The sequence below is a fragment of the Plasmodium chabaudi genome, assembly GCF_900002335.3.
Source record: "Plasmodium chabaudi chabaudi strain AS genome assembly, chromosome: 8".
Classification (NCBI taxonomy): Eukaryota; Apicomplexa; class Aconoidasida; order Haemosporida; family Plasmodiidae; genus Plasmodium; species Plasmodium chabaudi.
In genome coordinates, this window is record NC_030108.2 from 95,489 (window position 1) to 113,353 (window position 17,865).

Sequence of the window (17,865 nt, forward strand, 5' to 3'; positions counted from 1 at the left end):
AGCAAACTCGTAACATATTTTATTAGATTGTTATTTATTGGTCAATTCATTTTTAAAATATTATTTTTTTAATGAAACGCGAAATTTTACTTTTGGTCTATACACAAAACGGAAAGCAATACAAATATTGTCGTTATAAAGTTATCCCTTATCTTTATTATTCAAAAGCATGCACTTCAAAGTTTTAAATTTTCGAATAAGAATATTTTCTATATTTTTAGTATGTCTCAACTATTACACACTTAATACTGTATATGTATATAATTATATTGCTAAAATAAATGAAAGTATGCGTATGTACATATATAGAGAGTATATACAAACATGTGTTATGCCTATATTACTTTAAAAAATACCTTTTAAGTAATTAATAGAACTTCGATATAAAAGGATAATTGTTAATTGCATATTAAATTATATTACAACGAAATATTTCTTAATCATATTTTTTCAAATGAAATAAAACAATAGCATTTTTCAAACAATTCCCATTTATATTAACCTAAATGAAATATAGGTTAATGCAAATGAAGCATATGCCTAAAATAAGAATACAAAACGTACACATTTTATCATTTAAATTTCACTATTATATGTATGCATATGTAATAGTGAAAAACAATAAATGTGCATATCAAAAATTTTTATGATTTTTTATTATATTTTTTCTTTAAGTGATGATAATTTAAATACAAATTTATAGTACTAAAAGTGTGTTAAAAGAAATACCATGGTATGTAAATACTTATTCAAAAATATTACATTTTAAAAGTTAACTTTAACAGGTTAATATGATTACTTTTTCATGTATACTAATATATATTTGTGATACTTGAAATAATGTTTTATAATTGTGTATGCCCGTTATTTTAAAGCAACATATATATGTTTTTTATATATACTTTTATATAATTGCAAATGTGCATATATATATGTAAAATCCTATTTAATAACAAATAAAGAAAAAAAAACAAGACCTAAGTAACAATAATTAGCAGTATTATCCCGCATTATATTGTATATATACTATAACAACAAACGGAAAATTAATATATATTTAGTACCAATAACATTAAAAAAATCTCTATATATTAAAAATATATAGTGTGTGCTTATGAATAATTCTATAAATATTTTTTTTGCTATGTATATCCATTAAATGCATTTTTGTAATGAAAAAATAAGTTGTTACTATACTATATATTATTATACATTATGTGATATAATATGCCCTTAATTGTTTGTTCATTTTTTACATTTTTATTTAAAACTGCGTAAATTACCAAAATATACTTAATCAATCACTTATGTTTTACGCGCAAAAACATATATAAAATAAATTTTTAAGCACTGGAAATTTTTTATAAAAAAACAAGGAGCTTATAAATATATATATGACAAGAAGGCAATAAATTTGTTATTGTTTTGGTATATCTTACTTATATACACCGCGTGCGTATGTTATTTAATGTTAATTTTTTTAATTTATTCCTATGGAAATAATGAAAAATTCATGCCATTATTTTTTTAATTATCATTTTATATATAAGCACGAAAAGCTTAATGCATATGTAAATACAAATGCGCGCAAATAAGTTTCTATATACAAAAGTGCCTACAAATGAATACATACATGCTTGTATATAAAAAGTTTATATAATATATAATTATATTAGTATTATTTTACATGTACGTAAAAAAAAAGTAACAGCAAAAATATATAAAATAATTATGTATATATAAAATTATTGTGTTCGCACTATAAAATAAAACAAAAAATAATAATATATAAATATATAAAATATAATTTGATTGAATGCCCTTATAAAAATCAGTGTAAAAGGAAAAATATATAAAAATAACCCCTCAAAAAATATATTATATATATTCAATGTAACATATTGTTATAATTTAAATACAAGGGAAATTTTATATCATTTATATATATAATATTGCATATTTTGTTGAGAATAAATGAAGAAAATGTACAAATGAAAATAAAACATTTTTCATATATATATATAATATCATATTGATATAAATTATTGTAACTATTTGCATTTCATGCTTACAAATATAAATATTTACATATTTATATACAATATGTTATTGTAGATATATTTATGTATAATATATATATTTTTTTTTATCTATTCATATGCTATTTCCCGAATTTTTTAATATTAATTCATTACTCATTAGTTAGTAATGTATATTTACATTTTTTAATATATTTCTTTTAAAATTTTAACATACATTTTTACATAGAATAAATTCAAAGTCGTTTTCCCCTTATAAAAATGTTGTAAAATTGCTTATTTTTGTATTAATATATATTTATTTAGTTAATTCATAAAATTTATGTGTTTCCATCAATAAAAATAGAAATAACACCAGTGTATGTTCTTGATACCTACATATAGAAGTATAATAATGTATTTGCGTGTATTTATAAATTTGAGATCACATTTTGTAAAAAATTTTAGCATATTATGATTGTTATTATATATTTATATATGATATGATTTTAAAGAAATCGAAGAAAATATCACTAGCAAGCCAATACATGTATATTTTTTCATTAATTAACGTATTGCAAACAGAAAGTATTATAGTAAAACAAAGTAATTCGCCCATCCACAGCTTAATTCCATTTTCATGCTCAACACACAAAAAAAACCATCGATTAATATTAAATAATATCAGCTCAAATAAAAAAAATTATAATGCTTTTATAAATATATCGCTTAAAAAATATAAAATGAGCAAGAAAGTCTCCAATTCCATAAATATGAATACAAATAATGACAATGAAAACATCATAAATGATAATATATTGTCATTTAATAAAAGTAATAGTGATGTAAAGGGCTATAATAGAAATTATAAAAATAATAGCAGATATTCTTTATTTAACAAGCATTATAATAACCCTAATAATAGTGGAAATAACACTAACAACTTTATGAACAATAATATTCATATCAATAAAAACAAAAGTAAACTTTCCAATAGTTATTTATCGAGTAATAATAATAAATATCAAAACAATAATCATAATTATTCGAATAATTATAATGGTTATTTTAATAGAGATTCTAAAAACAGCAATAATGATTCAAGCCATTTATTAAACGAAGCAAAAATAAATACAAGTGCTAAATTTGTGAATTCTAATATTAAGGACAATACAAACTTCAACATAAATAATGACTCTACTTCACATATCAATGATCATAATGTAATTCAAAAAAATGTAAATACTAATTCATACAATAAAGAAAATTCATTAATAAAAAATCCTAAAGAAAAAATTGATTACAATAATAGCAATGTATCCACGAATAGTGGAATTACTACTAATAATAAATATCCAGTTAATTCAAATTATCAAGATAATTCAATAAAAAATGGACATTATAAAAATCATTCGAATGAAAAAAGGAAAGAAAATGAGCCAATGAATAATAATAACAATCATCATAGTAACATGAAAGGGAATGAACGATATAACTATTTTCATGACAATTATCAAAATAATATGAAATATAACATGAAGAGCGCATTTAGTTCAGGAAAAAAAAGTATATCCACATATAGCAATAACCAATATAGCAAAAATATTGGACATACAAATTATATGCAAAAAAGTTTTAAAAGGGAAGTTTCAGATGATATAACAAGCATTAATACAAATGACATAAATAAAGTTGAAGACCTTAATATGAACTCAATAGATAAAGCAAATACCATGCTAACTACAAAAGATACATGTAATACTAACATAGTTAATAATAATAGTGATGATGTAAATATGTCTGGTAACTACAACATTGAAAATAATAATACAAATGTGAACACACACAAAATAAATAACATAATTAAAAATAAAGATATAAAAAGAAATGAAAAATTTGATAAATTTCAACACGAATCATCACAAAATGCATATGGAAATTCAAACAATATGAGAAACTCAATAAATAACCAATCAATGCACAATAGAAACATAAATAAAATACCATCCTATAATTATAATGATGCTAATAATAATACAGGAAACATGATGAGCGTTAATATGACTCATGGACAAAATGAAAGTCGTATGAGTATGATGGCAAATCATTCGAATCATGGAAACAGCAAAATGTTAAACGAAAACGAAAAAGGAGCAAATATGATTATGAATAAAACTGTAAGAACCATTTCTTATGATAACAAAAATAATAATTATAATAATGATATTAATAAAATAAATAATTATGATAATTTTTCAAATTCAACGAATATGAACAACCTAGGTGGTATTAATAAATTGGATAATTCATTAGATGCAGAAAATATAAATATACATACCTCTGGAAGCAACTCTACTAGCACCCTGAATTTAGACTCTGATGCATCTATATATTTTGATTTTAGTGATTTTGTAAATTACATGTATAAAGATGAAAATATATTAACCCTTTTTTATATAAGAAAGAATTATTTAAAAGCAGAATCCAAAGAAGAATTTGTAAATGAAAATGATAAAATAAAATGTTCTATTATATGGTCATTTGCAAATAACGAAAAAATTACCGTATTTGGAATACATAGTACTAAAAAACTAAGTAAGAAAGTATGTGTAAAAAAAATATTATTAAAATTAAAAAATATATCCCTTTTAGAATTAGATCAAATGAGTAAATGGATGATAAACAGCCTCAATGTTATATTAAAAGTGGAAAGTAAAAATGTGGAAAATACATTTAATAATAATACATATTGTACAAATATAAAATGGAAGGTTAATAATAAAATATATCAATCAATAGGTACTCATGCTCATGAAAAAGTAGCAGAAATTATAGCTATTCAAAAATTATATATGACTTTATATGATAATAAAGATCAATTAATTAAAGAAGCAGAATGTTCTAAAATCCCAGATGATAAAAAAATGGGAAAAATTCACAGTAATAGTAATAAAATGTATGAAAATGCTATGTTTGGAAAAATTATGAACAATAGTAATAATAAAAGTTATGATGAATCCAATATGAATAAATTTGGTGGAAATAAATTTGAATATTCTAAAGGACAAGGAGGAAGCAAAAGCCTTGGAGATAATCAATCAGTATATAATGCTGGTGGAAATATCCAAAACTTAAATAATTATGATGATTTATATATTAATAATGATAATAACAATATCAACAATGGAACCACCAATAATTTTCCTAACTCCCAATCTTCTGATAATCAATTAATGCAAACGTTAACAACTAATATGTATAACAGAAACATGAGTAACAATATAGACATGAGCAACATGCCTACTAGTGCCAATAATAATAATATGAACTTTCAAAATTGGAATAACAATTCTCAAAACACTAACGACAACAGCAGCAATCACAACAATGTAGGTGATGATAATGTAAATGAAGTGAATTCTGAAGTTCCATTACCACCTGGAATATCGGACCCATCAGAACTTATTGTGTATGGTTTAACAAAACAAGATGCTAGTAGCATACAAATGTTAAGAAATAATATTGCTTCAAGATATAAAATTCATCAAACTGAAACATTCGAACAAGTATATAATATATATAAATGTACTTTAGAATGGGAATGGAAAAATGGCAAAATATCATGTAAGGCAAAAAGTTCTGGTTATGGAAGTACAAAAAGTTTAGCAAAATGTGAAGCTGCTTATGATATGCTAGTAAAAAATAATTTAATAGAATATGTTTCAGCAACGGATAGGAAAAATGCGCAATATATAAGAGATCTTATATCAAAAGATTTAACAAAAGCTCTTAATTTAGCTATTCAATTTATAATGCAATATAGTAGTAATGCATGGTCTATATTTGTAGTATATCTACTTAGAGAATTATTAATAGATGGTAATTATGATCACATAAACAGGCTACTTAACACCCTTGTTGATGTTAGTAAAGAAGGAAGAATTGAATCTGAAAAAATAAATAATTTAACCAATAATGCTAATTGTGGAAATTCTAATAATAATAATGCCTTCGGAGGTAGAAATTCTAACACTATAAACAATAATAATATTTCAAATAACGAAATGAACTTTAATCCAGCAGGAATGAATAATAATGGGGCATATGTAAATGCCGATATGGGAAAAGGATCATATGAAAATAATTCCTGTGAAGAACAATATATTGATAGTTCTAGCAATTTATTTTTTTGTAACCCATATATTAAAAATCAAAGTGATAATAGTAATTATGTACATAAACTTGTTTCAATAGATTTATGGGAAAAATTAATTGATGAATGTGTAATTGTTTTAAACGATAAATTATGTTTCCATTGTATTAGTTTATTACGTGAAGTAGAATTGGATTATTCTATTTTTATATCTAAATGCGCACATGATTATTATAAAAAATATAGAATCATGTTAGCATTAGAATTACAAGCTAATTTGGCACAAAGTATACAAGAAAAAAGAGATTTTGAATATTTGCATGAAAATAAATCATTATTGTTAAAAATGAAAAGTGTTACTATGCCTATTTTGTCATTTACTTGTACATTAACGAATGAAGAAAAGGAATGGATGAAATCAACTCAAATGAGAGAAGATGATATCGTTATATTGAAGCCATATGATGTGCTATTAAAAGATGAAGATGCATGGTCAAACAGTTTAATAGGTAGCATAACAAGTACAAAAAGTGATAATACAGTTTATAATATTAATGTAAGAATATTCTCTGCAGAGAATACAAAAAAAGGAAATATTAAATACACCAAATATAAATTATATTTATTATTAAATATAGTTACACATGAAAGAATGTTACAAGCACTAAGATCAATTACATTTATAAGTTCAGTCCCAACACAATACCAATCACCTTATGTTTTTACTCCAGAAATTCGTTTTCTAATATTACATACATATAATAAGCATGCAAAATATATAGCACAAACTGGAAAAATGAATGAAGAAATTGCTGACGATGAAAAAATTAAAATGAATTTACAAAATAATGATCCATCCAAAAACTCACAAGAAGATATTTTAAAAGATTATAGTAGAGAAGCAAAAAATCCATATGAGGATTTATTAAATGAAGCATTGAATAAACAAATTGGAAATATGTACCTTGAAGATGTTGATCAATATCTAGTTGAAAGTATTAATTTGCCAACTAATTTACCACTTAACGATTCTCAAAAATTAGCATGCTTAAGTGCTTTGACACGAAGATTAACTTTAGTACAGGGACCTCCAGGTACAGGTAAAACCCATGTTGCATGTGCTATTATCGACAGTTGGCATAGACAAAACAGCAACAAAAAAATATTGGCTGTTGCAGATTCAAATGTTGCTGCTAATAATTTAGTAGAAGGTTTAAAAAAAAGAAATATCCAAGCCGTTCGTGTAGGGGCTGGTAGTGATAGCGATTTTCATGAAGAAGCTATAATGGAATTTCATAGATATAAAGATTTATTAAAACTACGAAAAAATAATATGCAAAAAGAAGCTAAAGTTATGAAAGCATTATTATTTCTTGAAGCTGTTAAAAAATATAATGTTGTCATAGCTACCTGTGTTGGGTCGGGCCATGAAATTTTTGATAATGAAAAATTTGAAAGAGTTATTATTGATGAATGTGCACAGTCAATCGAGCCATCTAACCTGATTCCCTTAGGTCATTATTGTACCAATTTGGTCCTAATTGGGGATCATAAACAATTACCTCCAACTATTATATCACCAGATGCTATTAAATTAGGATTAGATAAATCATTATTAGAAAGATTTGTTATGGCGAAAATTGCGCCAATACATTTATTATCAACACAAAGACGTATGCATTTAAGTATTTGTACATTTCCAAACTTTCATTTTTATGATAATAAATTAAAAACTGCTAACGTTACGGAAGAAAACAGACCCATTATTAAAGGGTTCTTATGGCCAAATCCCAAATGCAGATTAGTATTCATAGATGTGTCATTAGGTAAACCAGGAAGTAAATTTGAAAATGCTTATGGAACATCCAAATTTAATTTATATGAAATAGAACCACTGATAGCCGTTTTAAAATCTATTGTTAATGAAGGATGTGTATCAGTTGACGAAATAGGTATTTTAACTGCATATGATGCACAAAAAATTAAATTAAAAAAAGCAGTTCAAGAAGCATTCCCATATGAAGCTGCACATAGAATAGAAATTGATTCAATTGATGGATTCCAAGGAAAGGAAAAGGATTTAATTTTATTTTCAGCGGTTAGATCGAATGCAAATAACGAGTTAGGTTTCTTAAGAGATGCAAGAAGATTAAATGTTATGTTAACAAGAGCAAAAAGAGGAGTTATCATATTTGGTGATCAATTTACATTAGCAAATGACCCAGCTAATTGGTTACCATGGCTCAAATGGATATCATCAAAAAGAGCAATCGTCCATATAACTAAATTAAATGAACATTTAGATAGTGCTGATTATTCTTTATTGGATAAATTAAACAAAATTAATAAATCTGTTAACTTGAAAAATGTAAATGTTTCAGATAACTACTATTTTTATGGAGATGATACTGGGTTCTCAAATGATTATGACCCCAAATATGTCCAAAATACCGATAATGCCATTAATTCAGATTTAAATAATAACCAGGTAGAAGAAGAGAAAGTAGAGGAAATTGTAGAAAATTGGGAAGACTTGCTATAAATATATGTACACACAAATGAATATCATTTTGCAAAAGGGTATAATCTATACCATAAACAAATTCTTCTTATCATTGTTTTATTCACCCCTTTCATATATTATTATTTACCTTTTTATTTTTTTTTAATACAAATTATATCTGCAATATATGCTATTTTATTTTCAGTTTATACTTCCATATATATGCATGCTATATATATATGAATATGCATGTATGCTAAATATGTTTACTCAATTTAAAAATTATCCCAGATAATATCAGTTTAATTTTTTTATTTATCAAAATTAAAATTTTTATTATTCTTTCTTTATTTATTTTTATATACATTAATATAATTAAAAAAACATATGTTAAGATTAAAATTAAATTAACTTAAACTTTTATTCGATATATCGTATAAATTCTTGCATATCCATATATCATTTTCCTATATGCGATACTTAAAAGTTAGAGTATTTTTACAACGCATACAAATTTTAATAACCATCCCTACTACTAACAGTATACACACAATGTTTATGGTAACGGATTTATACACAGTTTTATGTTTCCTTAATATTCAAATATATATATATATAATTGCATTTACTTAATAGAGGCCATACTAAGGTATAGAAGGGCTAAATATAAAAATGAAATGATGCTATCCAATGACCATAAATGGCTGAATAAATAAAACTGTAAAGTTAATGAAATTGGGGGAATTATACTGTACACACAGGAATGTAAGCATCCCTAATTTTTTATATGCATATTTATGCATATATTTATGAGTATCAATTAAACATATATATATATAAGGTATACGTATATGGCGTATTAACACAAATGTGCATGTAATTATTAGGTGGAAATATTCCCTTTTCCAATTTTCCTCTCCCCTCCAAAAAATTAATAAAATGATAATAAAAGAAAACAACGAATGAATACAAATATATATTATAATATATTAATTTAAAAAATATATTCTACTCTGTATGCATTAATAAATAGTAAAATATAATTTTGCATCATATTGTTTTTTACACTTTAAAAAATTTGGTGTAACTTTCAATGGTTTAATTATTAAAAAGTAAATGCTTTAAAATTTTCTGATTTTAATAATTATATAAAATTAATAAAAAAAGTTTTCATAATTTTTGAATACAATATTGTATTTTAATCAAATTGTCTATTATATATAAGGAAGAAATATAAAATAAATTCAAGTATTCCTTCACATAATGTATTTATTGTTTGTTCTAATATAAAGTTGTTTAAAATGGGTAATAAAACAATATGTTAAAAAATAAAATAAATATAAATACATACATTTCTTCATCAATTTGACTATAAATATTCACATATATGCATACACATATTATAATGGTTTCCTTATATATATAGAAGATCTGAACAAAAGTGAAGTTTATAACAAGCAATTTTCTTTAAGCCAAAACAAACACAGCAGCGTATGAAAAAAATCAAATTAATGAAGAATAATAATATTTGTATAAATATTATTATGCAAATATATTTAAAAAATATATAATTACAAATTTAAATATTCGTATTTTTCTGTTACAACTACAGGAAAGGTTGCAACGACTTGAAAAACGATTAAGCGGTCTACATTTCAATATTGAATTACAAAAAAATGAAAAAGTTGAGGTAATATAAATCAAGTAATAAATATATACATAAGGTTTTTGGATTACAATTAATATCATGTTTAAATCAATTATTATATAATTATTTATTTTTTATGGAATACTCAGAAATTAACTGAAAAGGTCAATTCCTTAGAAGAGAAACTAGTCCAAATTAATGAAAACTCAAATAAAATTTTTGAAGAATTGAATGAAAAGGTAATAAGAATTAAAAAAATTGTAAATACTGCATACATAGTTTATAATAATACCTCTAAACAGTATTGAAATATCACCATTACATTTTGCCGTAACTCATACATTTACATTATTCGCATGTATATTTATCAGATAAATGATATAAAAACAGATTTTACTAATTATAAATCCGAGTTTGAGGAATTTAAAAACTATCATCAAAAAAAATTGTATAACCTTGAACAAAAGTAAGAATAAATATGCCTTGATTGACATACAAACATATTTGTACTTGCATAACTGTGTCTACTACTATGCATATAATACCACACATATATAAATGAATATAATAGTTTGCGTTTGTTATAATTCAATCAATTTTTCCCCTTTCATTATTGGAAAAATAGAACTGAAGATTTTATAAACACCGAAAAGGAAGAGTGGAATAAACTCAAAATGAAACTAATAAAAGACTTTCAAAATGAATCTAGCTTATTAAAGTAATATATGATCTTCTTTTTGTAAAATAATTTTAAAATTTATATACATACCTATATATACAAACAAATGTGCACATATATATATTCTTTAGGGAAGAAATAACTGAAGAGTATGGTATCTTTGAAGAAAAGGAAGCATCGTTAAGAAAATATTATGATGTAAGAATTTACAATTAGCTAAACTTATTCTATAGCATAATGACAGTCATAATTTTTTATGTTTGCAATGTCTATATCATCATTTATTATATTTTATATTTTTTCAGAACGAAATTGCCAATCTTAAATCCATAGTCCAAAACGAAATAAACGAAAGAATTAAAACTGAAAAAGAAATGTTGAGAGACGTAGATGAAAAAATCAACGAAATTATCAAAATAATCAAAAACGAAAAAATAACTAGGTAATTTATATATGGAAATATAACCACTGTACAAAACAACTCCGAATTAAAGACATATCAAATATGTTTTATATCCTTTAAAATATATTTATTCACATATATTTATGTATTTTTTATTAATTTATTATTATTTTTTGTAGAAAAAATTACTCAGAAAATTTAGTTTCCCTCATCGAACAATATTTTTCAAAAATAAAAATGGAAATAGATAAAGTAAAACTTTTGTTGAAATAATAAATAAACGAATGCTTATTTATGATATAAAATATATATAATGAATCTACATATATCCATACAACATTATATCAGTAAATACTTGTAAACACATACAACTTTTCATTTTTTTTTAATTTAAAGGAACGGCTAGAAAGAGAAGACACAGAAGAGACACTTGTTCACCTAATGGAGGAAACTTTGGATAAAATAGGAATGCCATATGCATAAATATATATCTTATTTGCCTTTTTAAGTTTTCTTTATAATATTACTAATTAACTATTTGTAAGTAATATTTCTTTTATAATTTAAAACCATGTGATTGAAAAAAGGTGTTATCATTTTATCCCCTTTTTATTTGTTTCTATAATATATGTGTATACATGTAAAGAAAGCATGTATTGGCTTTATTATGGTGTTTTGTTTTTTTTGTTTTTAGTGTTAACATTTAACTTGTTAAACAATTTTTAATGGTTTTCGTTTTATGTGAATTTAAGTTATTCATAAATTTTGATTATTCAAAATTATAATGCAAATACAATAAAAAATAAATAAAAAAAAAATATATATGGGAATCCCCATGAAATAAAACAAAAAATAAAACACATAAATTTAAAACCGTTGAATGTTGTTGACTTTATTTATTTCGGTTTTCTTTTGTTCATTTGGTTCTTAGTCATTGCTATATAGTTTTCTTCTATTTGTTTCCAACTCGTTTTCCCCCTTTTGCTAAATATGGGGTAATATAATATATATAAATTTAGGTGCATGGGTCTGGTAAGGATTCTAATTGTGTACATTTTAATAAACTATTAAAACATTCTTTTTGACTACAATCTCTGCATTCATTAGTGCATTGGTCTTTTGAGCATTGCTTATTACATGATATAAACCCACAACCAATAAAATCGGAAAAGCATTTTACGCATTCAGTGGAAAATGGTACATTGTACTTTTTAAAATATTTATTTATGCAAATATCTATTAAATATGGTTTTGCTGAAGATGCTTTAGCACAGTTAAAAAGAATTTTATAAAAATTGTTCGAAGGTGTTTTTTTTCTATCAAAAACAGGTAATTCTATTGTATGCTCTTTAGATTTATTAATTTTTATACGAATCGGATCGTCATTGTGGTATCTGATAGTATCTGTTATCAACTCATAACTACTCCAATCTATCTTTTCCCCATTTATTATACTTTTTTCAAGATCTCCAGTGCATCCTGGGCTATTTGATTTAAAAAAGTTATTTAAATTTTTATCATTATTATTATTGGAATATCTACTCATTGTATTATATACTGAGCCTTCTGAATGGCCTTCACATACCGCATTAAACAAAGCGAAGGATACAAGCAATTTTATTATATAATGCATTTTACTTAAAAAAAAAATATATAATTAACAAAATAATATGTATCTTATTTAATTTGTAGAACTTTTCAATACAAACTCAACAAAATTATCTGTTATTTATACATACTAAATTTAAAATTTTATAAAAATTATAACAAAAAATTTAACAAACGAATTAAGAAACTAAAATAACATTTTAGAATATATATATTATTATTTATTTATTATAAATTATAATATATAAATTAATAATTTATAAATTAACTAATTTATATAAAATATTAAAATATATTTTTTTCTTAAAATAAAATCTAATAATTTTTATTCTTATGAATTGTAAAATATATAAAAAAATATATGCTCTATTTATTAATTTCTTATATTTAAACTAATAGTGAAATTGAGGAAACGTTTACCTAGTAAAAAATATATATATTATATATATGCTCTGTAATTATTCCCTTGTAGTATTAGGAACTCCATAAATATAAGTTTAATTGTATAAATAAATTGATGTAGTATTCATTATATATATGTCCTTTTTTAAGTATTGGCAAAGTGCTATTTCCACAGTAAAAGGAAAGTACAGTAATTTTTATATGAATTGTACGTTATCAATAAAATAAGAAAAAAAACGATCATAAAATTATTTCGTATATAGTTCGTATCGTATCATATACCGATTTTTTATTATTTTATTCATTATGTTTTTTAGCTCTATATAATAATATGTTGAATATATAATAATAATTCTAAAAATATTATTTACTAATGTATATAATAAATTATTATGAAATAACTCAAATTAATTATATAAAAAAATTTAAATAAACATTGTATATTTAAGATAATTTCTATAATATTTTAAGAAAATTAGAAACTAAAAATATAATTATATTATTAATATTATCCATTATCCTAGCGCAGCCAATCTATAATTTTACTATATAATAATATGTCTCTTTCTCGAAAAATAAATAAATATAAAACTAATTTTTTAGAAACAAAAGCAGAAACAATATTTTTAATTTATTGTCATATCATTAAGCATCTAATAAATAATATTTCTACTTAAGTTTCAAGTTTTGTGGTATTATATTAAAAAAATGGTTTTCCTACTACATACACATAATACTAATAAAAATTATATATATCCATACTTAAATTGAATTCCATATGTATATATGAAATCATTATACCTCACTTAAACAATTTAATATTTGTATATATAAAACCCCATTCAATGCCATATAATATGGAAAAGAACTTCGCAATATATAGAATAAGTTCATAAAAAATGGACACAGCACATTTGCTATATAATACCAATTCCCATACAACTTTGTTTTGAAAACAAAAAGAGACAAATTAATATATTTAGAAAAAATAATATAATATTCTTTTTTCAAAGATAAAAAATGGGAAAAAAATGTCTTTACTAAGACTATTCCATGATTTTATATATTAATGTCATCCTATTATTAAAAAATGTTGCATATATTTAATCCGCAATATTTTTAAATAATTTCTGTATACATAAGCAGGTTGTAATGTTTGAAGTTTCTATAAACATATAGACATTTATAAAGCATAATGAAATGTAGTTATTTTGGTAATTCTAATTAAAGAAATTTTCTATATCCTCATCTATTAACTACTTTTCAATAAAGTAGTCCCTTTTCTTACTACAATCCATAATATATTTTTCCCCCATTCTAATAAATATAGAAAAATAAACAAAAAAAGAAAAAGTATTAATTTTATTCATGACTTTTTATTTTTTGTCACTCTCCCTTTTACGGGCTCGCAAGATGCGTATTTGTGTCTTTGTTTTGAAACCGCGATAAAATTTTTTGCACATATAAATAAACATAATTATGTATACACATAATGCATTCTTTTGTCATATATATTATTTTTTATCGTTTTTTTCGCTTTTTTTTTCTTATCTTTTTTCAATTGGATATGAGAAAAATAACTATAATTAATCAAATAGTAATTCACATAGCATATTATTCATAAGGAGAATATTTTAATATAATATTGAAGTGGAATATTATTAAGAAAATGATATAGTATTATAAAATATGTATATATATAGTAAAATATAATAAGGGCGTATTAGTTGTTTTTTCACTTGCCCTACTATTTGTTATTTCGAAAAATTTATATAAAATATGTCTAAACATATAGAAAAAGAAAAGATTTAGATAATATCATTGAGGCAAACCTATGTCTATTATATATACCTCTTTTACACACCAAAACATACATTTTATTAATTCATAAATAAATATATTACGATTTATATATGTATCACATGTTTGCATAACACCATCATACTATTTTCTATACTTTTTCTCAACAGTTATATAATCTCTTTTTATAAAAAGTCAAACTAAAAAATGCTACTAAAAAAAAATAAAGACACAAAGCTCACCGAAAAAACAAAAAGCATTCATAATATAAGTGATAACAAAATGGATAAGTATCAAAAATTATTGGAGAATGATTCCGATGATTGTGATGTAAAATATTTAGATGAAAAAGAATGTGAGATCGAGAAAATATCTCGGAGAATATATGAAGAGAATAGTAAAATAAAAAAAATTAATTTACATCATAAAATAATAAAAGATGAATTAGAAAAAAAACAATTAATTGATCAATCTGATAAGAAGAAAAAAAACTCTTTAGATCATTATAAAAAAATTACTGTGAAATTACAAAATAATATTAACAATATTGAAGAATATACAAATAATATTACAAATGATATAAACATATTAAAAAGTTCTATAGACGATGAAAGGAACGAAAGAATTATTTATAACAACAATATGAAAATATTAATTAATGAATATAATACTTTAAAAAAAAACATCAGAAATTTAATAATACAAGAAAAAGAACAGACTATCCAAAATGAAAAATTAAAAGCCGAACTAACGGAATTGAATAAAGAAAAAGACATCATGGAAAAAAAACATAGAGAAAATTTTAAAACATTACAACAAAAATTAAAGGACCAAAAAATATTATCATCAGAACAAAAATTACATGAATTAATAAAAATGAAACAAAGCCATAAAGACAAGAAATGTAATAAGACTATAGACGAAACGAATACATCATATAAAAAAAAAGAAAAGCACGGTAACATAAACAATGAAAATATTGTTAATAACAATTGTCTAATCGAAGATTATGAAAGTGAAAAGAAACAAAAATTAAACCAAAAAATTATATTACTAAAAAAATTGTGCTTAAGGATATTATTTATAAATGAATATCAAAAAGAAAATATAAACAAATTAGAAACAAATATAGAAAATATGAATAATGCAATTAATTCTATAAATTCTTTAAGTGCTAAAAATGGCGATTTCGATCATATTATAATAAACTTAAATGCATCAAAAGAAAAAAATTATAGTCTTATATCCAGAATTAATCTTTTAAATTATGAAACAAATGTACTAATCAAATTAAATAAAAAAATGAAAGAGAAATTTAAGAATATTAATGTCCAAAATGATGAAATTATTCATCTGAAAAATAAAATTACTAACAAAATGAATGACAAAATAAATACTATTAAAACTTCATTAATTAATAATCAAGAAACTTGTAAGCTAAAAAAAAAATGCTTTTATGAGTGTGTCTCATATTTAAAATTATTATATGACTTTATTAAAAAATATGAAAATAATAATAACAAATTAAATTTAAGAACACAAATTATAAATAAAGACAAAATTTTTCATTTTAATTATATACATAAATACAATGAAGAAATATTAGTTGATGAAAATCATCTAAATGATTTCTTAATATTTATTGAAAGATATATATATGCTTTGAATTTTTATCTTCCTATGCCTTTTAATTATAAAACATTTATTTATCAAAATCCAAATTTTCACAATACACATTTTAATGATATAGATATTCAATTAGATACAACCAATATAAAACAATCTGAATTTATTTCTACACATGATCTCATAGAAAACCCACAAACCCCACAAGCAGATTATAAAGTAATAGACAGTAAAGATGATATAAAAAATGATGACAGTGTAAATTATAATGCTGATAATACAAATGATTCATCGGTGAATCAACTAAGTAATCTCGCCGCCGATATTAAAGAGGAAAACGATGAAACAAAAAATGAAAATTCGGAAAATGGTGAGAAAAAAAACTCAGTCTTGGGGGAAACAGATGATAATATTAAGAAAGAAGATGCAGTTGTAGAAGAAGCAAAAGAAGATGCAGTTGTAGAAGAAGCAAAAGAAAATGTAGTTACAGAAGAAACAAAAGAAATTGAAGTTACAGAAGAAGCAAAAGAAATTGCAGTTACAGGAGAAGCAAAAGAAATTGAAGTTACAGAAGAAACAAAAGAAATTGCAGTTACAGAAGAAACGAAAGAAATTGAAGTTACAGAAGAAACGAAAGAAGATGCAGCTACAGACGAAGCAAAAGAAATTGCAGTTACAGAAGAAAACACCCAAAGCGAAAAAATCGATGATATTATAATTAATGAAGTAAAAGAAAATTATTTATTAAATCATTTCAATTCTCGTAATATTGAATATGATAAACTAAAAGAAGAATTACCAAAAGAGCTTCTAACAGCAAATGCGAATCTTTGAAATAAAAAAATATATAATATAAAACACATACATATGGTACAGTATATGAGTCAGCTTTATTTTATTGATAAAGCAACTATCTCTGTGTAACATTCATAATATGTGAGAAATTCCGCGTCTAAATCGTTCACCAAATTTATCTACACACATATGAATATATAATGCCATCATTTTATTTACTTTTCTACATT

The 17,865-nt window shown here is 22.9% G+C and overlaps 4 protein-coding genes across 4 annotated transcripts; 3 read left to right on the plus strand and 1 right to left on the minus strand.

The window, feature by feature from the left end:
• Nucleotides 1-2,521: 2,521 nt before the first annotated feature.
• Nucleotides 2,522-8,713, plus strand: PCHAS_0801500 (erythrocyte membrane-associated antigen, putative; the record flags this gene model as incomplete). Its single annotated transcript, XM_734096.2, has 1 exon — nucleotides 2,522-8,713. One exon carries the CDS (start codon nucleotides 2,522-2,524, stop codon nucleotides 8,711-8,713), a length of 6,192 nt encoding a protein of 2,063 aa, XP_739189.2.
• A 1,262-nt stretch (nucleotides 8,714-9,975) lies between these two features.
• Nucleotides 9,976-11,887, plus strand: PCHAS_0801600 (conserved protein, unknown function; the record flags this gene model as incomplete). Its single annotated transcript, XM_016797783.1, has 10 exons — nucleotides 9,976-9,979; nucleotides 10,101-10,165; nucleotides 10,287-10,364; nucleotides 10,472-10,561; nucleotides 10,694-10,788; nucleotides 10,948-11,040; nucleotides 11,133-11,199; nucleotides 11,307-11,443; nucleotides 11,584-11,656; nucleotides 11,801-11,887. The coding sequence occupies 10 exons, from the start codon at nucleotides 9,976-9,978 to the stop codon at nucleotides 11,885-11,887; spliced, it is 789 nt and encodes a 262-aa protein (XP_016653706.1).
• Nucleotides 11,888-12,419: 532 nt separating this feature from the next.
• Nucleotides 12,420-13,037, minus strand: PCHAS_0801700 (conserved protein, unknown function; the record flags this gene model as incomplete). The annotated part of the gene is made up of 1 exon (XM_738576.1): nucleotides 12,420-13,037. One exon carries the CDS (start codon nucleotides 13,035-13,037, stop codon nucleotides 12,420-12,422), a length of 618 nt encoding a protein of 205 aa, XP_743669.1.
• A 2,384-nt stretch (nucleotides 13,038-15,421) lies between these two features.
• On the plus strand, nucleotides 15,422-17,674 carry PCHAS_0801800 (conserved Plasmodium protein, unknown function; the record flags this gene model as incomplete). The annotated part of the gene is made up of 1 exon (XM_016797784.1): nucleotides 15,422-17,674. The coding sequence occupies one exon, from the start codon at nucleotides 15,422-15,424 to the stop codon at nucleotides 17,672-17,674; it is 2,253 nt and encodes a 750-aa protein (XP_016653707.1).
• Nucleotides 17,675-17,865: the final 191 nt, after the last annotated feature.